Source organism: Suncus etruscus, chromosome 13 (genome assembly GCF_024139225.1).
Source record: "Suncus etruscus isolate mSunEtr1 chromosome 13, mSunEtr1.pri.cur, whole genome shotgun sequence".
In the NCBI taxonomy this organism is placed as follows: domain Eukaryota; kingdom Metazoa; phylum Chordata; class Mammalia; order Eulipotyphla; family Soricidae; genus Suncus; species Suncus etruscus.
In genome coordinates this window covers 103,240-126,793 of record NC_064860.1, presented here as the reverse complement: position 1 = coordinate 126,793, position 23,554 = coordinate 103,240, and the positions used below count along the sequence as shown (strand labels likewise).

At 44.9% G+C, this 23,554-nt stretch overlaps 2 protein-coding genes across 2 annotated transcripts in view; both read right to left on the bottom strand.

Annotated features, from left to right (window-relative positions):
- Positions 1 to 324: 324 nt before the first annotated feature.
- LAMTOR3 (late endosomal/lysosomal adaptor, MAPK and MTOR activator 3) lies at positions 325 to 13,076 on the bottom strand. The gene is made up of 6 exons (XM_049785956.1): positions 12,963 to 13,076; positions 10,882 to 10,916; positions 5,615 to 5,673; positions 4,402 to 4,535; positions 2,741 to 2,804; positions 325 to 562 (listed from the first exon to the last, which is right to left on the bottom strand). The coding sequence occupies exons 1-6, from the start codon at positions 12,969 to 12,971 to the stop codon at positions 489 to 491; spliced, it is 375 nt and encodes a 124-aa protein (XP_049641913.1). The 5' UTR covers positions 12,972 to 13,076; the 3' UTR covers positions 325 to 488.
- A 7,672-nt stretch (positions 13,077 to 20,748) lies between these two features.
- DNAJB14 (DnaJ heat shock protein family (Hsp40) member B14) overlaps positions 20,749 to 23,554 on the bottom strand; it is a 57,750-nt gene continuing 54,944 nt past the window's right edge. Inside the window, exon 8 of the mRNA XM_049785857.1 lies at positions 20,749 to 22,770. Coding sequence (XP_049641814.1) covers positions 22,646 to 22,770 — 125 coding nt within the window. The 3' untranslated portion in view covers positions 20,749 to 22,645. The remainder of the gene's footprint in view (positions 22,771 to 23,554) is intronic.

Genomic DNA, 23,554 nt, shown 5'->3' with positions numbered 1-23,554 from the left:
AAAGTGGCATCCCCCAAAAAGATGAAATAAATTATTAATAATTCATCTATGTTGCAAAATAACAATGCATAGCAGAGTTAATGATTGTACTGATTTTATTACTTCACTAAGCATCATATCTTTCTCACATTCAACACAAAGACATCAAAGAGCATGAAAAGCTCCGCCTCCCTCACAATGCCAATGCTCTGCTTCTGGCAGGTGCACCTGGGGGGACCACTTTCTGGATCCAATGCTCCAGACTCACCAAGCAGTCACCTCCATACCTAGTGAAAAAGTAAACTGAGAGCTGAGGGCAAGTACTTCAATGGCAGTCCAGATCTTGGGGGAAGAAAAGGCCAGAGTGAAGAGGACAGATGTACCCACAGCCACATTTGGGCAGAGAGGGGCTGTCTTGGGCACTGACACAAGCACTAAGCGGTCAGTCGTGGGGCTGAGGCTGAGTCTGTTCCAGAAGACAAGCTGCGCTGACACCATGCATTGTCCACTTAGGAAACTTCCACCACTTGTCTCAAGGCCTCAAACAAGGGAGCAAGTTCCTTCTCTAAGCTGACGATCAATCCTGAAACCAGAGATCAGAGAATGACAAAGATGCTCAGGATATCTTTAAACTTAACTTCCTTTTGGGCAAAATTCAGTCACTCAAGTACAGAGACCGCTCATTCCCGCAACTAAAACAAAATTCTTACTCTGAATGAAACATTCATGATGTCCACTTCAGTCACTTACCAAGGTAGATGAGGAGAGAAACCATTTTTATGTATTGGAAGGTAAAGAATTATAAGCCCTATGATTTTTGCAGCATACTGAAAATACTCTTATCTGTTTCAATTGTGCGGACTCAGAAATAGTGACAATGATTTTTACTAAGTCTACTGGTTGCCAAAGCATTTCAACAAACTTTATCCAAACAGTAGATACATTGCTTCAGTCTCCAGCAAAGATAACAGCCAGAAATGAATTCCATAAATTCTATAAAGCTGGACCAGAGAAAAAACAGGAATTTTTAAGGTGCTCGTCTTGCATGTGGCCAATTCATGGTATTAGTGGATCTCCATACCATATGGTCCCCCAAGCACCTCAAAGTGTGACCAAACTGCTGACCTACCTTAGCATTATAAGCTAAGGCATAAACAGGCATTTCAAATGGAAAATATAATTTTGAAGAAGAAAATTAAGAGAATAAAGCACAGACTTTTCATGTCAGAAGCCAGAGGGATAGCACGCAGGTAGGGTAGTTGCTGGTATTTGGCCAAGTTGGATTTGATCCCCAGCATCCCTATGGCCTCTAGAGTCCACCAGGTGTGGCTCCCAAAGCCAAAAAATAAATTTTTATTTTTATTTATTTTTTTTTTTTGTGGTTTTTGGGTCACACCTGGCAGTGCTCAGGGGTTTTTCCTGGCTCTATGCTCAGAAATTGCTCCTGGCAGGCACGGGGGACCATATGGGACGCTGGGATTCGAACTGATGACCTTCTACATGAAAGGTAAACGCCTTACCTCCATGCTATCTCTCTGCCCCCCCCCCTTTTAAAATTTTTATTTCTATAAAAGCAGCTAAACCAGTGAGTGACTGCTGTGGGAAAGACCCTAGTGCAGAAGGAGCTAGAGGGACTTTAGTTCATGAGAGGGAGGCATCTTTTCAAACATGTACCAGCTTCCTGTCTTAAAGCATGTTACAATCACAACTAAAAAAAATGTTCTCAGCACTAAAATGGAATTCTATACATTACCATAATTTATTACTACTATGGCATGACTTATTATAATTGCTACTTATACATTTACCAGTACTGATAACACTATCCTATGTAATTTACAAAAGTACCTTCAAAGATAGTATTTCAGTTTTTAAACACTCAAAAATTAAAAGACTAATAACTTATCTCCAAATCTGAAACAGGTTTCAGTGACAAGGCTGGGAAAAGAATGTGTTCGGACACGCAAGAAAAAGCAGAAAAGGAATGTACGATAGTCCTAAACAGCAGTTAAACCTGGAAGACCTGAAAATAGATCTTAGAAAGGGTGAAAAACAACCAAAACATACTTTTATTCAAAAAGATTTATAAAATTAAATTCTGGGCCAGAGAGCACTCAATAGTCTGGAGCACATGGGAGACTGGTTCCACCTCTGGTCCCTGAGTAGCATGAGCACTGAGATGTGGCCCTACCATCAAAACAATGATCTGTGCTCACACACTGTCCATACTTTACAATAAGTACTCAGGGAGGGCCTTTAGGCATTGGGAACCTCATCTCCCCAGGAGTCCAGGCTCTTAAACTCTCGAACGTTCATCTTGTCCAGACCCACTTGAAAATCTAAACACACCAGCTGGACTGTCTCCAGGAATCTAACATGTTCTTCATCTTGCATGTGTTTCTCTGTCATAATCTTCCTCACTCTGCTTTCTACAGCTTGCTGACTACAAACTAGATGTCGCATTCAAATGTCGAAGATCACATTGAGTTTTCTTTCCCATCTTTAAGTGGTCACTCACCTGCCCCCCCCCCAAAGGTCACACTTGAACTAAAAATGTCCCCTAGAATATGGACAAATGAGTGATGGAGCATTTTCAACTCAACTCATACAGAAATGCATACTCAGATGTTAGCTTTCCAAGATCAAGTTTGTGGAGCAGACACCAGTTTCCTTTTCCTGGCTCTGCATTTCCTTTCCCCAACATACTGGGAAGCTCAGTTACGATAGAAGATAAAGTTGGATGGAAGGTATTCAGACGAACCTGTATTAGCATTGCTGCTGGCTATGAAACTCACCACCAGAGGCAAACGGTTAAACTGAACCACCTGAAAAGAAAACCATTCTGAGTAATGTGACATTACAAAAAGCATTCAAATCATCTTTAAGAAAAGTTAATGCAGTCCATGGATAGGCTAGAAAACCAAAATTATTCTATTATGAAGTTGAAAATAAATCTTTCACAGAACAAAGTCCCTGATAATCTTATAGAGGCAATACTAGTGTCCCTGAAAAGTCTTAAGGCAGCACTGTGTTATCTTCATCTTTGTCTCTGAAGGGTTAACAGCAGGCTCAATAAATAAAAGAATAACACGATTAAAAGCAATAGTAGTTCCTTTTCAGTGAAACACAAGGTCAGAATAGTTTGGTTGCCATTTCCCTAAAACAGATTAAACTTCTATTTGTTTTTGGACTACACCTCTTGTGGTCAGTTTTTATTGCTCCTGGCTCTGAGGATCATGAGGACTGGAATCAACTGCACAAATGGCAAGTGCCTTACCCTCTACACTAGAACTCTCTGGTTCCTCACTTTCTTTGTGGCCACCAACCAAGTGATGCTCAGTGATTACTCTTAGCTCTGCACTCAGGAATTAGTCCTGGTTTTGCTCAGGGAACTAGATCATATTGAATGCTGGGGACTGAATCAGACTGACCAAGTGCAAGATAAGTACCCTACCTGCTCTCCAGCCCCAATATTTTACTTTGAAAATATATTAGGGTCAGTCAAGAAAGTACAGTGAGTAAGATACGTGCTTCCATGCCTCACATGCTTGGGTTCAACCCCTGAAAATTGATGATTAACCAAGCCTTACGCTGAATGATGCCTAAGCCAAGAGCCATGAATAAGCCCGGGGGACAGTTTGGTTAGGCCCCAAACTAAATAGAGAATAGAATACCAGTCATATGTTATCAACACGACACAAGAATCACGTACATGATCAATCCCAATTTGGACCTGGACACTGCATAGGGTGACCCTGAGCACAGAGCCAAGTGCATCAACACTGAAGAGCCAAAGGTACAGAGCAACTCATTTCTTTGTTGATAATGTAGTAAGGGAACCTGGTGCATGTAAGGCAGGAACTTTCAAGATCCACATCCTTGACTAATCTTGTCTCCTACAACTGATAACCCCATATACACTAGAGCTTGAGCAGCAGCAATAGACCCAGCTCAGTCCTGTCTTCCCAGTGTCTGACTGATGGCACCACCTGCTGGAGGAGCCAGCCATGACCCACCCTCCTAGGTCAACAATACCTTTACCTGTAACTTCCCAACCAGACTTCTCCCAGGCCACCTAATCGCTGACATGAAACATGTGGTCCCCTTAGCCCCACTGAGTATGGCCCAAAAGCCAAACACAAATAAACAAAATCACCTAAAAAATCAGAATTTTAATACAAAATATTTTATTTTAGTTTTTGATTTTTGGGCCACACCAGGTGACATTCAGGGGTTAGTCCTGGCTATGTGCTCAGAAACTGCTCCTGGCTCGGGGGACCAAACCAAGGTCCATCCTAGATCAGCTGCATAGAAGGCAAATGCTCTACCGCTGCGCCACCACTCTGGCCCCAATACAAGATATTTTATATGTTATTTAATTTTTATGCAAAAAATCAGTAAACCATTGTATAACAAACTTACTTGGTACGTGTTATAGTAACAGATGATACTTTTATTTTTTGAAAGCCCCAATTTACTTCCTTGGTCTGTGGCAAGGGCAAAGGTGGATAAGAAACCCGGTCTCAAAGCATGCTCGGGGGCATTGTCATTGGCCACTGGAAAGAGAAAAGGATCAGATAAAAACTACACAGAGAGTGGTGATGAGAGGACCATTTATAGCAGCCATTTTAAAGAAATCCATAGGAAAACCTCATTCAAAGGGCAACACCAAACTCATAGGTTCCAGATTTGTTACCTCTTATGGCCCCTCCAGCACTGCTAGGAGTGTGGCTCCAAACTCCAAGCCAGACAGACAAAACAGAGTACGTTGATTTTCATTTTTCCTTGAGGACTACTTTTGTTTGGGACTACAGCTGTTGCTACTCAGGGGTCACCCCCAGCTGAACCCTAGGCCATGTGGTACCAGGAATAGGGGGGGGGGCTATAAGCCAAATGCGCACTCAGTGAGCTATCTTCCTTCAAGCTCTTAACACCTCTCTTAATAACATACTCATGAGTAGACCCAATAAACTAAAAACATACTCATGAGTACAGTCAATAAACTGAATACACTGCTTAATCAGAAGTCAAGCTAGAATAAAAAAGCTACAAAAACTTTTGCTCACTCTTATATTTATTTATATTATTTTATATATACCATATATTCTATCACATATATTCATATTAATATATTTAAAATTATATTTTATTTAAATTCCTATTTTATTAAAGAACTTCATAGAAGGGTTTTTATTTGTTTGATTAATCACCCTTCAGCTGACCATCTATTTCATTCTGTAGAGAAAGTAGAGAACTCTATTTTTAGGCAAAAAATGTACAAAATCATTCTGGCTCCTGGGCCACTTCTGGCAATATTCAGAAGTTAATCCCAGCAGTGCATAGGAGACCATGAGGTGCCCGGGATGGAACCTGGGCCTCCCACAAGCACCTGCTGCTCAGCTACTGACTGAGCTGTCTGTTCCTCCAGCCCCACCAGAAACTGTGAGACATATGGAATGGAGTACCAAGCAGCAGTAAGGAAAGATGAACTTTCGCTTTTCACAAGACAGGACTAGTGGACAGTGCATCAGTCATAGGCCTCATTCCTGAGCCCCATCAGAAACCACAGAGCCAGGAATGATCCCTGAGAACTGTGGGGTGTGGGCCAAACCTCCCCATACAAGAAAAGTTGTACCTTTAATAACAGGCACGCCATCTCGATCGGACACAACAATAGCATGAAGTCCTTCAACACTAAAGGGGAAAATGTTAAAATGTGATGTTAACCACTGATTACACAAGCTCCTGCCATACACTTGACTGTGCATTACTGATGCTGTGATCACAAAGATCTAAGGCAGCAGATTCCCGATAAAACCCCCACCATCTTCTGCTCAGGAAGCCTCCTAGTACAAAGTGCTTCACTGCAGCTTGATAGTGGAGTCTCCTCAGCTTTACTTGCTCTATGTTCTGTCACGAGGTGCCACACCAATCTGCACATTTACTCAAAGGCGAAGACCCCAACAAGGGAGAGAAAGAACCTCCTGAATCATGCCTCTGGGCTCCAAGTTGGAAATATGTTGTTATAGACTCCCACTTCCCAGGAGCAATGCGAACAAATGAAGTTAACTACTGAAGTAGGTCTTCTGCAAACTGCTGGTGAATCCGTTAGTGTATGACAATACACTGCGCAAACAGGTGGCATCCAGGTGCCTCCCTTACACAAAGTGTCACCAAGCACTGTGCTCCAGTCTTCTGGGGAAAAAAGACATTACTTTTATATTTGTTTCTTGGGTCATACCCAGGAGTGCTCAGAGCTCAATCTTGGTACCAGGTGCTTGTGGAACCAAATGGAGTGTTGGGGAAAAAAAACCTAAGTTGGTTGCATGTGTAGTCCACTATATTATTGCTCCACATTATTTTTTAAGTAAATGAAATAGTGTTCTGGCCAATAAAGATGATGAGGGAGAGGGACTTGCTGGCCATGCAGCAAGTAAAATGCACAGCCCCAGAAGATGCTGCAGCTGCATTCGCTAGCTCCCTGTGCAGGGAAGGAGAAGAATGGAGTAGGTTCAAAGTCATGCAGAAGAGGGCACACTCCGAACAGGGCCGCAGACCACACAGAAGAGAGGGTACAAGACTGGGAAACAGAACCAGAGAGATGATAGAGGACTAAGGCACTTGCTTTGTACAAGAATGGCCCTGTAGCCTCAGACAGTCTCCCAGCACTGTCAGCAGTAACCTTGAACAGAGCTAGGAATAAACCCTTAGCACTCGCAAAAAAGTAGACCGCTGGCCCATACTAAGTTCAAGAGAAGGTGCCAGTCCCTTACAACAAATACTTCCTTAAAACAAAGAAGCAAACTCTTAATTCTGTTCCCAATGTTTGTATCAAAAAAAAAAATATGAGTATAAGCCGAGAAACTTGAACTCGGCTTATACTCGGGTCATACAGGCTATATGATTAGGTGGGTGTGCCATCAGCTGGAGGGGACGGTGCTTAAGCTGAGCCCCAGAGGTAGGCGGCTGAACTGAAGCGTATGCCACTGAACTATTTAACCCACAATATTATGCACTTTGTATGAGACCGACAGCAGTGATGATGTCTGCGAACTCAGATACCCTCACATCAGATACAGCTGTTTGGACATACAGATGATGAAGAATCCACTTTTAAAGGATTTTAACCTATGTGATCTAGCTTGATTACTCGTTAAGCTATGATTTTCTGCACTTTATTTAAAGTTTTAAAGTTATTGTTGCTAATTTACAGTTTTTCTTTAGTAATATTGAAAAACATTTAACCTAATGATTTCCTCAATTATTGCAATTGCTTGGGTATATATTTATTTTTGAAATTTACCAGTGGTTGCTGCATTTTCCATCTCAACTTATACTCAAGTCACTGTTTCCCCAGTTTTTAGGGTAAAATTGGGGAGGGGAGGTTGGCTTATACTTGAGAATATAGGAAATTCTTTGAGTGTAGACCCTTTGATTGATAGTGAAACCGGATGGTCCCACCTTCCAACTGTGTTTTCCTCATATAAAAAGCTTGGGAGGAAAGGAAAAAGCTTTTCGTTTACAGATCTCCGTGGAGCTGGCCGCTTGGAATGGTGATCTGCAGATAGGAGTGAGGATAACGTGGGGAATTTTCCTGTTCTCTGTTTCTAAGTGTGTGTGTTTGGATTCTTTTGCAAACCGCCTTCTGACTTCAGACCAGTGTCTCGCCAGTGTTCAGGTGGGAATGGGCATGGGGTTCAGTGTATCAAAGAATTACTTGTCTCCTGAGAAGTGCACTCAAAGACCTTTGAAAAGATCAAAAAACAATACAACTTGCTACACTGACTCCTGCCTCTGCCTTGAACAAGCTCTGATGTCTGGTTACCTGTGCACTCCAAACTATCTAAACAAAGAACCCTATTGTTAGGTGAACAGGACCAAGTGGGCCAGGAGGAAGGGTGCAAACATATAAGGACCAAAGATTGAGAATTCAATCAATAATTTAAACTGATCAAGTATTAAGAATGAAGTATAACATTTACATGGATCAAATTATTTGACACCTCAACCTGGTGCTTTATTCCTAAACTTTGATGATGCTGATGAACCAAAATGAGAAGCATCAATTTTTTTCTAGACTTTGCCAAGGAGCCCAAACAATTTGGAAAAAAGCCCCAAAGAGATGTCCTCCCAGCTACACTTAGAGAAATAAATGATTTAAAAACTGTATATAAAATTGTCTAGACTTTAAACAGCTTCATATTTTGTTTTGCTTTTATTTTTGGGCCACACCTAGCAGTGCTTAGGGGTTACTCCCTGGCTCTGCGCTCAGAAATTGCTTCTGGCAGGCTCGGTGGACCGTATGGGATGCCGGGATTTGAACCACCATCTTTCTGCAAGCAAGGCAAACACCCTACCTCCGTGCTATCTCTCCGGCCCCTCAGACTTTTTTTTTTTTTTCAGGCCACACCCGTTTGATGCTCAGGGGTTACTCCTGGCTAAGCGCTCAGAAATTGCCCCTGGCTTGGGGGGACCATATGGGACGCTGGGGGATCGAACCAAGATCTCGATCTTTTCTTGGCTAGCGCTCGCAAGGCAGATACCTTACTTCTAGCGCCACCTCGCCGGCCCCAGACTTGGTATTTTTTAAAAAGATATTTTTAAAAGAAGCTGGGGATGAAGCTCAAGAGGTCAGCCCTGCCTTGCAGGCACAAGGTCCTGGGTTTAATGTCCAGACCAAAAACTAAAGAAATAGGTCCTTACCACATACTCTCCACTATTAGCTGGAAGGTGCCTCATTCTCAGATTACAGCCCTCCTGGAACTTCACCTGAAATTCCATGAAGACATCATGAGGCCATACACAAGACAGGCTCTGGGTCCTTATGCTGTTCCTGCATGGCAGAGAAACTCTTTCGGGTTGCTGAGGTCAGTCCTGGCTGTGGTGCTCTCTGTTGACTGCCTGGCTGGTGCTAAGTTGAGGCAGGTTGAGGCTCAAACTCTCTGGCCTTATGCCTACTTACAAAGGAAGCACTCCAATGCTAACTAAACCTCCTTCCAAACAAACCAATTTTCAGTCAATTCAAAACACAAAATCCCTTGAAGCAGAAAAAAAAAATCTCTCTTTGAAGCTTTTATCTTCAACATAAAAAACTAATTTATAAAAGGCAGTGTAGGCAAAAGAGACTCTCCTCCCATGTGGTGGACCCCAATTCAATCTTAGGCATCCCATGAGTGATCCTAAGCAAAGCTGGGTGTGTAGCTCTTCTCACTTCTATGTACAGAGAAAGCTCGTGATTTTTTTCCAAGCAGTTCATTCAGGTCATACAGACTCAGAATTAGGTCTTCAATAGTAAAACAGCAAAAGTGAAAGCCAATTCTCAGGTTTCTTTCTTCCCCTTCAAATTACTTTAAAGTCTAATCTAGTCAATGCTCAGTAACATATTTTATCACTTATTTTTACTGAAGTACCCTATTTACAAATTTTTTAGGATTGCGCCTCAGGCATACTATGTCTCAAAAGCAATCTCTTCACTGGTGCCCACTTGTCTCCATCAATAACCTCAATTTCCCTCGACCCTATGCTGTCTGTATGGCACACAGCTTTCTTTTCTCTTGGCACTGTGGTTTCCAGTATTGTTATCAATACAGTTGACGTGTAACACTTGACCACCTTCCAGCACCCCCCTCCTCCAAGTGATCCTTCCCCCCAGCACTGTTGTACTGTCCCCTTCACTATCCAACTCCCCACCCCAAGCCCCATACTACTATAGACCAGTTTTCCTTTTCTTCATTTCTATTGCCTTTGTTCACTGCAGCAATATTTACAATAGCCATATCTGGATACAATCTCAGTGCCCAAGAAAAAAATGAGTGATCAAAGAAAGTATGGTACAAATATATAAAGGAGTATTACTTGTGCATAAAAAAAGATATAATCGGGCCAGAGAGATAGCATGAGGTAGGGTGTTTGACTTGCATGCAGAAGAATGGTGGTTCAAATCCCGGCATTCCATATGGTCCCCTGAGCCTGCCAGGAATGATTTCTGAGCGTAGAGCCAGGAGTAACTCCTGAGTGCTGCCAGGTGTAACCCAAAAACCAAAAACCAAAAAAAAAAAAGATGTTATTTGCTCCAATGTAAATAGACCTGGCAAGTATCATGCTCAGTGGTTAGTCAGAGAGAGAGAGGGCAGACCCAGAAAGGTTACTCTGAGATATAAAATAAAAGAGTACTTTAAAGCACACTTAAATGGTAGAAATCTGAGATCTAGCCCTCTGGCCTCCATCAGTTATTTAACCTGAGGGAAGCCATAAAAATTCTCAAGAATAATAATCCTCGGGCCTGGAGAGATAGCACAGAGGCGGTTGCCTTGCAAGCAGCTGATCCAGAACCAAAGGTGGTTGGTTCGAATCCCGGTGTCCCATAGGGTCCCCCGTGCCTGCCAGGAGCTATTTCTGAGCAGATAGCCAGGAGTAACTCCTGAGCACAGCTGGGTGTGGCCCAACCTCCCCCCCCCCCCAAAAAAAAAAGAAAAAAAGAATAATAATCCTCAAAATCACGGGTTAATCTGCAAATTCAAAAGACACCCTCAGGCTAAAAGGATTACCCTAGGCATTGGGTTTTTGTTTTGTTTGTGGGCAGCACTTGGTGGGCCTGCAGGAGACTGACAATAAGCAGTGCCTGGGATCCAACACAAATTAGCTACAAGCCCCAACTACATTCATGCTTGTAATCATGGTGGTTAAATAAATATTTTATATATTAAAAAAAAAATAAGCATCAAAAAAATATCTACACGCAAGGCAAGTTCTTGTCCCGGAAGTACTATCACTCAGGCCCTATTATTTGACAGTGCCAAGTAACATCATATAAACACGATCACAAGATAGTTTAAACCACACAAGAAATAAAATGCTGCAATTAACAGTCACATAGAATTTAATAATAATTGTGAATTTTACCTTGGTAATTTTTTATACAGAAATCGCTTTAGGTCCTGAAAGAGAAAATTAAAAAGTAGATTATTACATGTCTTTCTTGTATTGATTCTCTTGACACTGTTCTAGCCACATTTCACAAGTTGGTATTTACTAGCTACATGATGGGAGTGAATTAACTAACCTCTTTTCCTTTAAGCCAATAATTCATAATTTGCTAGAGGCACCAACTGACCTGTACTATACATTTGTGTTCAGGTTCATGACAAGATGTACGGGAAGCAGATCCGGAAATGTAAAACATGTGTATGAGCTAGAACTAGGTCAGACTTTCTGTACAGTTTTATTTTACACGCTGTTGCTATTGTTTGCTTGAGAACCCAGGTATGGGCATTTTCCTAACTCCACTGACTTGTTAACATTTCAATGAACCGGAGCAAGCAGTTTCATTGCCCTGAGATTCATTTCCTCACAGGACTGAAGTGACAACGTGGTTCAAATATGGAATATAATTAGGACTAAAGACCCCAGACTTTAGTTCTGTTCCATCACACACCGTACTACAAGTGTGCAGATGCATTAAGTGTTTTGAGTCACTAACCCTATTTTCCAAACCAGAAAGCTGCATTCCAAAAGGGAAAAAACAAACCAAAAACATAACCAATAAAGCCATGCTATTTTCATCTCAGTTTGCGCTTTAGGTTTTGTATAGAAAGGGTGTGACATGAAGTCCTTTGGCCTAAAAGCATTTGCAGTGCACGATTGACTGGCCCAACTCATCAGACTCCTGCCTGCTGGTCCATCTAGTGGAAGGTGGATGGTTCCACCAATTTACCTTTCTGCTGTCTTAGTGACAGAATTTAGTTACAAAAACTCCCTTAGCACGCTTCACCTGGAATCTAGGTTTTTGTAACCTATTTCCACCAATAGTATTACCAAGCCAATTTTGCGATGTTTTAGGAAACCTGGAGTAAACTTTCTAGTTGTCATTTTTAAACCAATTTGTGAAGCCAAATGTCTTCAACTTCTTTCTGAGGGACACGGCACTTCAGGCTCATCTTTCTGACTGCACCAGCCCCAAATGCCCCATTTTCTGCTCCCTCCAGTGGAGCTGACTAACGGGCAAGGGTTTGGGGGCCACCTGAGGCTCCTGGGAAGTCCTAACTGCAATTCTATTTGTCTTCTCCCGCATAACATCGCCAGGTCGTGTTTCCGGTTCGCTCCACACACACCTCCATTCTGCCTGGCTAAAGGACTCTCGGTGGACACTTTCTGGCTGGCACTGCGGCCTCGAGGTTCACGAACAGTGTCAAGAGTCACCGGACGCAGGGATCCCCACGCGCAGCACTGGCGGCTCGCACTCGGACGTGGCTTCATGAACGCCAGATCTCAGGCAGAAAATACTCCTGAGACACGGACGCAGAGGCGCTCCCTCGCCCTCTCCCTGGAATTCCCCCCCTAGGAGATCTGTTTTAGGTTCACTCGATTGCCAAAGCCTAGGGGGATACGGGTGCCGCCTCGTCGCCTCCGTTTCGCCCTAGCACTGCGTCGTCGGCAGTAGATATTCCACGGACACTTGGTGCTTTGCGCCTGAGGCCAAGAAAATACGCCACACGCCCAAACTTGGCGGAAAGAAGAAAGGGGAAAGCGAGGTGCTGAAACACGACTTTTCTCTCAAAGAGGAGAGAAAGAGCTCCTCACTGGCGCCGAACGGCCCGCGGACGTGTGGGACGGAGCCGAGGCTCTTCCCGGACCCTGCACACACCGGGGGCCGGGACTCGCGCGGCCCTCGCTCCGCTGCGCTCCGGGGCCAGGGCTCGTCCGCAGGCGCCGAGGGGGGAGCCGGCCGGCCGGGCCCCGCAGGCCCGCGACTCCGAGCCCGGCCCCAGGCGCAGCCAAGCGCAGCCCGAGCCCGTCCCCGTCCGCGGCCCGGCCCGGCGCCCTGTGCGACTCCGTCCCGGCGGCGAGGCCCAGGCCCAGGCCCAAGCCCAGCCGGCCGGACGCCCGCAGCGGCCCCCGCCCCGGCGCTCCTCGGCCCGAGCTCGCCACGGCCCCGCCCGCCGAGACAGACGCCCGGCACCCGCCCCGGCGACGAGGCGACTCACGTCCGCCATGGCGCCCGGTGCCCGCAGCTCCGGGTCCCGCCGAGGAGAAGCGCCGAGCGCGCCCGCCGCCACCCGCGTCCCCTCGGCGCCGCGGGCCGGAAGTCGCGTCGGCGGCACGGGCTGGGCCCGCCCCGCACTCCGCCCAGGGCGCCGGGCACTTCCGCGAGCGCGCCGGAAGCGCCGTCCGGGCCGGGCCTGGCCTCGCTGCGCCTGCGCCTGCGCCTGCGCGGACCCCGCCGCCGCAGCCGCCCTCGCCCTCGCCCTCGCCCTCGCCCTCGCCCTCGCCCTCGCCCTCGCCCTCGCCCTCGCCCTCGCCCTCGCCCTCGCCCTCGCCCTCGCCCTCGCCCTCGCCCTCGCCCTCGCCCTCGCCCTCGCCCTCGCCCTGCCCTCGCCCTCGCCCTCGCCCTCGCCCTGCCCTCGCCCTCGCCCTCGCCCTCGCCCTCGCCCTCGCCCTGCCCTCGCCCTCGCCCTCGCCCTCGCCCTGCCCTCGCCCTCGCCCTCGCCCTCGCCCTCGCCCTCGCCCTCGCCCTCGCCCTCGCCCTCGCCGGGGAGCGAGCCCGCGCAGCCTCTGTCGGGGTCGGGGTCGGGGCCGCGAGGCGAGGCTGGGCGTGCCGGGGCGCTGGCGGGGCCGCGGGCCGGGTCCGAGCCCGCCTCCCTTCGGCCTGCATTTCTGACTCGCTTCGCTTCCCCTCGGAGCCGCCGCCCGCGCTGGAGGGCTGACGCTGGACTCCGGCGGCTCCCGCGCGGCGGACGCCGTTCCTCGAGACCAGGGTCCGCGGACGGGCCCTCGCAGCCGAGGCGTGCGCGTGGGGCGGCCCTGGGCGGTGGACTCCCGCCCGCCTTCCCCCCCAACGCGCCGGGGGCCTCGGACCCTTTGTGAACGGCCGGCTTCAGGGCCGCAGCACGTCCTCGCTCGCCTCCGCGTCGCGCCCCTTGGCCCTCCAGCCGGACCCTCTTCGGACGACGCGCCTCGGCTCGTTCCCTCTTCCCAGACTAGGGCGGGGGCGCGACGCCCGGACCCTGCGGCTCCGTGCGCGGCTCCTGGACGCCAGCCGCCCCCTGCCTCGGCTCAGGGTCCCGCCGCTCTCTGCAGTAGCCACTCAGTAGTGGCCAGGCAGAGCTGACCCAGACGGTGCCCACGACCGACGGCCAGAGCCCCACAGCAGGAGAATGACCGATGCCCAAAGCCATCGAGCACGGAGGACCGGGCAGGAGGAGGGGAGGAGGCGGCAGAGATGCGCGAAACCCTGTCAGCTGCTGTTGGGCAAACGGCAGTGCCTACGGTGCTTTTAAAAAGTAAAAGGAAAGCAGACTACCCGGGGATCGGTCGAGGGCAACGGATTCTGGTGAAGGCTGACTTCTGAAATCCAATCATGAAAAACTAATTCATAGTAACTAAATAATACGCAATTAAAAAATTTAAATCCGCAGCAGTTCAGAGAGGAAGGCTGAAATACCAACCTTCCTTAAGCATCTAGAGGTCAGCGTCTTTAAGCGTCATTCATTTCCCTCTCCTAAGGTGCTCTGAAATCAGACAGACTTCCCCCAGAGTCCATCTGAGTCTGAGCTCTCCTGAGAGAGGGAAAACTCCCTCCTACCCGCTTACCTTTCTTTGAAAGGGGGTTGGGAGGGCTCACTGGCATGGCTGAGGCTGCTCCCCGCTTGCTGCTTGGCCCCTGGGGATGCTCGAAGTTCACTTATTTCAGAGCCTCTTGTTTGGCTCCTCTGACTCACTTTCCACAGACAAACTGCCTACTTTGTTAAGAAGATGCCAACCAAAGCAGCCTTCCTGCCCCACATTGTACCTGCAGCTGCGCACGTTCTGCATCCTGAAATTCCCAGTCATTCTTCCATTTTCGCATTGGATCCTCCAGACAGGACAGGTACCTACCACTATCACCTTTCTTTGTCTTTACTTTCTATTGCCTCTTCCTATCAGAATAAAAAAATAGTAAGACCTCTCATGCAATGAATAGGCCTCATTAGTCAGCAATAATTAAAAATATAAACTTTTTTTTTAAGAAACCACATCCTTTTCTAGCAGTGTTTCTACTTCAAATTCCAAATTTAGCTGATGAGGTCATTCTGTTCACTCCCAAACTGAACCATCCTCTGACCTACCTTAGAGCTCTGGGCTGAGCCAGAAACACCTCCCTCTGATAATAACTTCCCATTCTCTGCCCTCCTTATAGAAATCGAAATGGAATATTAATATCTCTGACCCTCAGGGAACATCCTCTTCAAAATCTTAGGGGTTTTTGACCTGATGTAGGGCTCCATGAAAGAGCACTTGTTTGATCCCCAGTAAAACAATTAAAAACAAGAAAAAAGGGGCCGGAGTGATAGCATAGTGGTAGGGCCTTGCATGAAGCTGACCCTGGACGGACCTGGGTTCAATCCCTGGCATCCCATATGGTCCCCCGATACTGCCAGAAGCAATTTCTAAGCACAGAGCCAGGAGTAACTCCTGAGCACCACCAAGTGTGACCCAAAAGCTGTTCTCTAGATCTAGGCTTCCCTGTGTTTCTGGAATCTGTCTGATTTTCTTGACATTTGCTTTCCTCACAGCTGAAAGTTGCAAGACAATCACTGTCTTGTCCAGTGACTAAGTGGACAGCACTTGGGCTTGACTCATACATTTATTGAATGAGTGAAAAAAAAGGAACAACTGACTTCTACAGAATGAGGAAAGCATTCAAACAGATAACAATGATGTAAACTAAGTTTAACTCAATTTAAAAAATGGGGGCCGGTGAGGTGGCGCTTAGAGGTAAGGTGTCTGCCTTGCAAGCGCTAGCCAAGGAAGGACCGCGGTTCGATCCCCCGTGTCCCATATGGTCCCCCCCAAGCCGGGGGCGATTTCTAACTCTTAGCCAGGAGTAACCCCTGAGCATCAAAAGGGTGTAGCCTGAAAAAAAAAACAAAATAAATGCTAAATGGACTCTTATAGTGAGAACAGATCTTATTTTTATTCACATATTAAGAAAACTGCAGGACTGAAAGACAAAAATTCGTATGTCATTTAGTAGGACATTCATTAAAAGTCAAGGGCATTTTCCTTAACAGGGTTCTCACAGAAAATTTTATTATATATGTCTGATATATTATTTTACAAAGCAAACATTTCTTTTTTAAAATCTAACTGCACAATAAAGTAAGTTCTCCTACATCTGTTTCTTTTCATGTATACAAGGCTTCTATTAAAATTTCATCACCTTGAAAATTATCGCCAATTTTTAAAATTATGATTTATAAACTTTAAATGGAAACACTTCTGTAACACACTCATTTCTCTCAAAATCAGTAAGAAGCAATTCTCAATACAAATAAAATTTGAAAAGGAATTACATACTAATAGGAAATAAGTTGTTTTCAAGAAATTTACCCAAAAGAGTAGTTACATAATCCTTAATGTAAGGAGTGTATTTTTTTATAGTTGCTTTATTAGATGTGAGCATGCATAAGTATATCACATATTTTTATACATACAGATACACACAAATTTATACAAGTTGTGAGAATATTAGAGCATGAACACAAGATCATCTGGGATCAAATCTAGGCATTGATACCTATAAGCCATCTGCTCTACAAATAGAACCACATCCCTAGCTGCCGTCTCCTTTTTTCTTTTTTCTGCTGCTTCTTCCTCTACTTCCCCTTCTTCCTCCTCTTCCTCTTCTGCTTCCCCTTCTTCCGCTTTATCATCATCATCTTCTTTGCCTTACCCTTCTCTTTTCTCTTCCTCCAGCTCTCCTTATTATTCTCTTCCTGGGCCTCTGGGACTTTAATATTGTTTTTGTTGAGTTTATCAAAGACTTCTATTTTCATCTGTTCACATTCTTTGAATAGTTTATCCATTATCTGATCATTTGCTTTAAGGTTCTTTTCCAGTCTCTTCTGTATGGAGTTGTTATGCATTTCAACTTCCAGCTCACTGATTCTGTCCTCTGCTGCTGTTACTCCTTTGGAGAGGCTTTCCATTGAGGTTTTCATTTCATCTACCGAGTTTTTCAGTTTGAAGTTTCCTATCTTCATATCATCTTGATTCATATTTGTGTTCCATTCAACACAATCTGTGCTTTCTTTGAGCTCTGTGAACATCCTCTATATTTCTTCTCTAAATACCTTATCTGAGAGGATACCTAGCCAGTTGGTACTTTTCAGGTGATCAGAGCTGCCATCTTCATTCTCTTACATGGGGTTATCCTGCATTGTTTTTCCATTGCCATGCTTGTAGTGTGGTTTTGACTATGTGCGGGTCCTGAAGAGATTATATTTGCTCTCATCTTGGCTGCCTCATGTAGAAAAGCAGGCAGGGAGCAAGGCAACAGCCCTTTAAATGGCTTTCTTGTGCCCAAACACACGGCAGGAATCAGCCCCCACCTTTATTGGGCAGGGATAGTTTACCAGGTGTTGGGACCTGAGAGATTATGTTCACTGTTGTCTTGGTGATATCAAGGGCTGGAGGGATAATATAGGGTAATAAGTCACCTTCCTTGCAAGTGATCCATGGCACTGCATTTGGTTCCCAAGTACCACCAGTAGTGATTTCTGAGTACAGAGTTGTAAGCCCTGAGTACCACGTGTGAACACTGACAAATAAGAATCCAAGTTATTGGGGCCGGAGAGATAGCATGGAGGTAAACGTTTGCCTTTCATGTAGAAGGTCATCAGTTCGAATCCCGGCGTCCCATATGGTCCCCTGTGCCTGCCAGGAGCAATTTCTGAGCATGGAGCCAGGAATAACCCCTGAGCATTGCCGGGTGTGACCCAAAAACACACACACGCACAAAAAAAAAAGATTCTAAGTTATCATTGGTTTATTAATTTGCTATCTCTGTGTTTCAATGGCTCTATACAGCACGTAGAGCGCAAGTGCCTCACTCTACGAACTTTCCCTTCATGGAGGATCATTCAATTCAAGTCACACTAAAGCCAATGAAAGGAAGGGCACAATTTTCATAATCACCTTTTGATTTACACCTTGTCATATAACCAGAAATTATTTTTACAACTGGTTTCTGGATAAGCACGTGGATTGTAGAATATTTTTCCTCAAGGCAATCCTTTTTCCATAGTGAGCATCTTCTGAATTTTTTCCACTTTCCATAGAGAGAGAATGTGTGTGTGTGTGTCTTCAAGGGGATGTGCGGAGACTATCTTGGCTCATCCGTGTTTCCTCCAATCAGAGCCACTGACTTTTCAGGAGTTTTGCTATGATGAATTTGATGGTTCCATCTTCACTCATTAAGAGTTAATCTTGACTTCAAGGAAGACCTGTAATGGCTGGGAACATTATGCTTGTATTTTGAATTAATGTTTTGAGGCAAACTGTTTCTATTTATGTGAAAGGGTCTACTTACTAGTAATGAAACCAATACAGAAGCCTAAATTGAAGGACGGTGTTAACTTATTAAAGGTATGTATAAGATTTCTTCAAAGATCCTTATTTTACTCATTTGCTTTGTGATTAAAAATCAATTCAGAAAAATTGGAAGTTAATATCAGACTACTCTTTGTCATTGATTTATAATGGATGTTCTGGCTTTGAACTAAGTACTAATCCACTGGGCTCAGGGAAAGCTTTTCAGCCATCTAAGATTGAAATTTGGATTTATTGTTCATTTTTAGAATTCTTTCTGTTCAATTATAAACATCCTTCCAAAGTGCTGCACTTAGGAGAGAGGAGGGAAGGGGAGGAGAGGAGAGGGAGATGCATTTTTTGAACCACTCAATAACTGGTAGATCACTGCAACAGATCTTTTTTTTTTTTTTTTTTTGGTTTTTGGGCCACACCTGTTTGATGCTCAGGGGTTATTCCTGGCTAAGTGCTCAGAAATTGCCCCTGGCTTGGGGGGACCATATGGGACGCCGGGGGATCGAACTGCGGTCCGTTCCTTGGCTAGCGCTTACAAGGCAGACACCTTATCTCTAGCGCCACCTTCCCGGCCCCACTGCAACAGATCTTATGCCAACAAGACAGTCCATTCCTGCCTTACCACAGGTGGGAGATTTCTTTCTAGGGGAATATGTTTGAATGCGCTATTAGGTAATCCTAACAGGTTCTACTTGTTTAAAGACAGCAGTGCTTTAAAATATAGACCAACAAAAGGAAATCAAGAGACTACTCATTACAGAACATATTTTACTTACTAGTATAATTGAAGATTTAAAGAGGAAGGAAATTAGGGCCAAAAAGTGGAATTTAAGTCCAGGGATGAATTTATACATTCCTGTTTGTGCAGGCAGAAAAGCTAAATAGCTCAGTGCATTAGTCTATAACTGCCAGAGAACTTTTTTTTTTTCGGGCCACACCTTTTTGATGCTCAGGGGTTACTCCTGGCTAAGCGCTCAGAAATCGCCCCTGGCTTCAGGGGACCATATGGGATGCTGGAGGATCTAACCGCTGTCCTTCCTTGGCTAGCACTTGCAAGGCAGACTAGCGCCACCTTGCTGGTCCCGAGAACTTATTTTTTATATCAAATTCTTATAAATCATAAATAGGCATACAATAATTATTGAAACAAATAGTTAAAGCATTTACAGTCTGCTACCCCAAATCACTGTTTTTACTACTTTTATAACCTGAAATTTCTCATTATTGAGAATTCTTAGATTTGATCAAAATTAACTTGACATGGGGCTAGAGAGATAGCACAGTGGCGTTTGCCTTGCAAGCAGCCGACCCAGGACCTAAGGTGGTTGGTTCGAATCCCGGCATCCCATATGGTTCCCCGTGCCTGCCAGGAACTATTTCTGAGCAGAGAGCCAGGAGTAACCCCTGAGAGCATTGCCGGGTTTGGCACAAAAACAAAATTAACTTGACACTTAAAATGCGGCATTTGCCTTGCAAGCAGCTGATCCAGGACCAAAGGTGGTTGGTTCGAATCCTGGTGTCCCATAGGGTCCCCCGTGCCTGCCAGGAGTAACCCCTGAGCACCGCCGGGTGTGGCCCGAAAACCAAAAAAAATACTTAGTACTAGTTGGGAATGAAGGAATCAAATAAGGAGAGGTTCCAATTAGGTTTCCCAACTGTCTCATGGACAATGATATTAGTAAGTAGGAAAGAAATGAAACTGTAAAGGATTAATAATGCAGCCTAGGGTGGCAAAATGCTGGGATTCTTATTCTCAGAGCAGCAAACCTACATATCTGACATCTAGATAGCTAAATATTTTTTTCACTTTGTGTTATCAACCTGAAATTCCAAGACCCTGGGCTGGGCATTTCCACGAGGAACTTGGGTATCACTACTCAATCTGCATTTACATATTTTAGATGTGAGTGAAAGCACATCAGTTTTGTTCCACTGATTGCATTTATAAAGGTTCTTTTTATCTAAGACATTTCCCTGAACATTTTTGAAATAGGAAGAAATGCAGAAATTCAAATGGTATAATATAATAACTGTTCCAAAGCAAATAAAACTTAATGCATAATGCACTTAGCTTGATAATATCATTGGTCCTCTTAAACCGGGATTAAGGAAAGGCTCCTTTAATTCACACATGCTTTGGCCATAATCATGTAATTTCCCATTAAAACTGGAAAAAGTGGTTGAAAAGTTCATATTTCTCTAGGTTTCCAGTGCATATGAATTTATGAAGTAGCTAGGTGTGCAGAGCGCCAAAGATTGGGACATTTGCTTTACATTCTGGAACCCCAGTTAGATCCCTGAGCCCCTCTGCAGGAGGGCTTCCCAAGTACCATGCAGGAAGGAAATAAAATATCACACAAAAAGGGTGTGTGTGGGGGAGACAAATTACAATCCAGAATACAGAAGTTTGGTTTTTTTTTTAATACTCTATCTACAGACTCAAGAAAATACTTTAAATTATATTTCTTTTTAAGCATAGCCATCGTTTTTAAGATCACATTTCTAAAACAGATCTGGTTGGTTGTCCAGTGTTTCTAGAACAAGTGTGTCATTTCATTTAACCTACTAATTCAATTAGGCTTTTCACTGTGGACTAGGGGACATAAGAAAATCTTTTTTGTTTGTCTTGTTTGGGGCTGAACTCCAAAGTGCCTAGGGCTGACTCCTGGCTCTCAGCTCAAATAACTCCAGGTAGGGTTGAGGGGGACCACAGCAGTGCTGGGAATATAACGAGTCAGCTTCATGCAAGACAAGTACATAACTTCTGTATCTTTCTGGCCCCAAAAAAAACCTTTGAAAAAGAATGGTCATGTTAGCAATGTGTTCAACAGATGCTATAAAGTCAGAAAACATTAAAAATGTACAGCCATTCCACAAGACACTGGCGCACACGTAATCAGAGATGTGTTCTCATTCCACTACATGAATATGAAGAAAAAAAAAAAAAAGCAAATGTTGAGCACAGGACACAGAAATCCGAAATCCGAAAGTTTCATACCCAACATAAAGGCACCCAACCCTTCCATCCCCATGGATCCATTGCACTTAGATTAGGATTGAACTGCAGGTAGCTTATTCCTACAGTACTCATGGGAACCCTCAGTGAGGAGGAAGTTGTAGCTCCTGATGCAAGCAATTCTATCTGAGGCTGCTGTGGATAGCCAGCCAGCTCTAGCTGCTGTGGACTGTGTTGTCCATCCTCTCAAAGGCTCAGGTGAGCAGATTAAAGGCACAAAGCTTCACTACAGGAGAACATCTTATTTAAGTGTAGAAAGCCCATTTACTTTTGGATCCTGTTCACATCATCCCTAAGAAGAACAGTGAATGGGCGCTGGAGCGATATGCACAGCAGTTGGACATTTGCCTTGCACGTGGCTGACCCGAGACGGACCCAGGTTCAATCCCGGCATCCCATATGGTCCCCAGACCACCAGGAGTGATTTCTGAGTGCAGAGCCAAGAGTAACCCCTGAGTGATGCCTGGTGTGGCCCCAAAACAAACGAAAACAAGAACAGTAAATGTCCATGGGGAGTGGAGGCAAGGAGGCTGGCAGCAGCTTAGATGTGAATGTTTGGGGCCTCTCTCTGGCACTGATGTGATTTAATTTTAGACCCCTCAGTTCACTGTCAATATAGACCTCCTCACATTCACCCTGTACCAACACTTCATTGCTATGCACAGGCTAGCAATTTATAAAGACTGAGCAAATAGCAAACTGCTCGCACACATACCAGTTCATTTATCTCAATAATATATTCTAGAATATAATGGCAATAATAAAAATATCAATTACTTCTAGGCTGATAATGCAATAAGACTAGTTAAACAGTTTTTGTTTTTCCTTCTCAAAGTTTCATGGTTTAAACACACATTCAACATCTGACAAAAATGCAAATTAGTCATAAAACATTTATTCCATTAATTTAAACGTAAGTGTTTTTAAGGAGCTAAACACTAAAATAATCTAAATTAAAAAGAGACTGTATGTACACAAGATGGTCATTCCATAAGTATTTACAGGACGGGGGAAGGTGGAAGATCACTAAAACTGAAGGGCTAACAGGAGCCTGGTTGTCGCCGGAGATAGTTTTAGACAGTCATATAAGCTGTTAAAGTGAGAAATAATAGCAGAGGCATGACTAAAATATTGATTTCACTGTTCGGCTTCTTACTAATGAAAGGAGTCAGTAGGTCAGAAACAGTTCCAGGCATGAAGAACCAGTAGTTGTGTCCAGCTGGCCTTTCCTGTGAGCGCTCACAGTGCAGCTGACTGGGGGACTTGGAACAAGGAGCCCCATGCCCCTCAGCCTCCTTTGTAGATGCTGGTCAGCCGCTCCAGCTCTTTGCAGTTGTCCATGCTCAGGGCATCTGCCTTCCTCCGGAGTCGCTCGTCCCGGTACACCTTTGCTGCATACTGCATGTCTGTCTCTGGAGAGGAGCAAAAGGTACTTAATTACATACCCCAGTCCTGGCAGCTGGTTCTCCTTGGGTGCCCAGTACCATGTGGCAGAACCCACCCTTCAAAAAAAAAAAAAAATCAGGGCTAGAGAGAGAACACCCAGGTTCAAAATGCTGCCTTAATTGCCTGGTTCAATTCCTTGCACCATATGGGCCACTGAACACTGCCAGGTGTGACCCAAACACCTCCTCCCCTCAAAAATTGGTGAGCTTTTAAAAATAGGAGGTAACCAAAAGAAAGGAAAGGGCTCCTTTCTGGGACAGGCCCAAGTGAAGGACACCAGTGAGGCCCACATTCAAACTCTCCTCGAAGGAGGTGTGTTCTCCACATGAAGATCTTTAGAACAACCTTCATATTTCAAGAGGACTGGGACTCAACATGGCACCCATGGCCTTAATGGGACAAGGCCAACCTGGCAGGCCTCAAGCTCTCCATTCTTCTCTTTACAGAAAGATTTCATGAGATCGAAGTTTCCCCGAGAGAGTAGATAAACCATAGTTGATAAGGCTGAGCTCAGAGGTTGAATTCCAAACCCAATCTATTCCCAGCCACAGGTTCACTCTGACTTTGGATCTTAGAAAGTGCCTATTTTGCCAATTTGGATGAGGAAGGTTCTGTCAGACATGACTCCAAAGCAGAAAATCCCAGTGAATGGTCAGTGAAAGACCATCCACTGGCCGTTTTCTGGATGACATTCATATGTCAAACAAGATGATTTCATTTTAGTCAGCAAGTGAACACATACCTAACCCA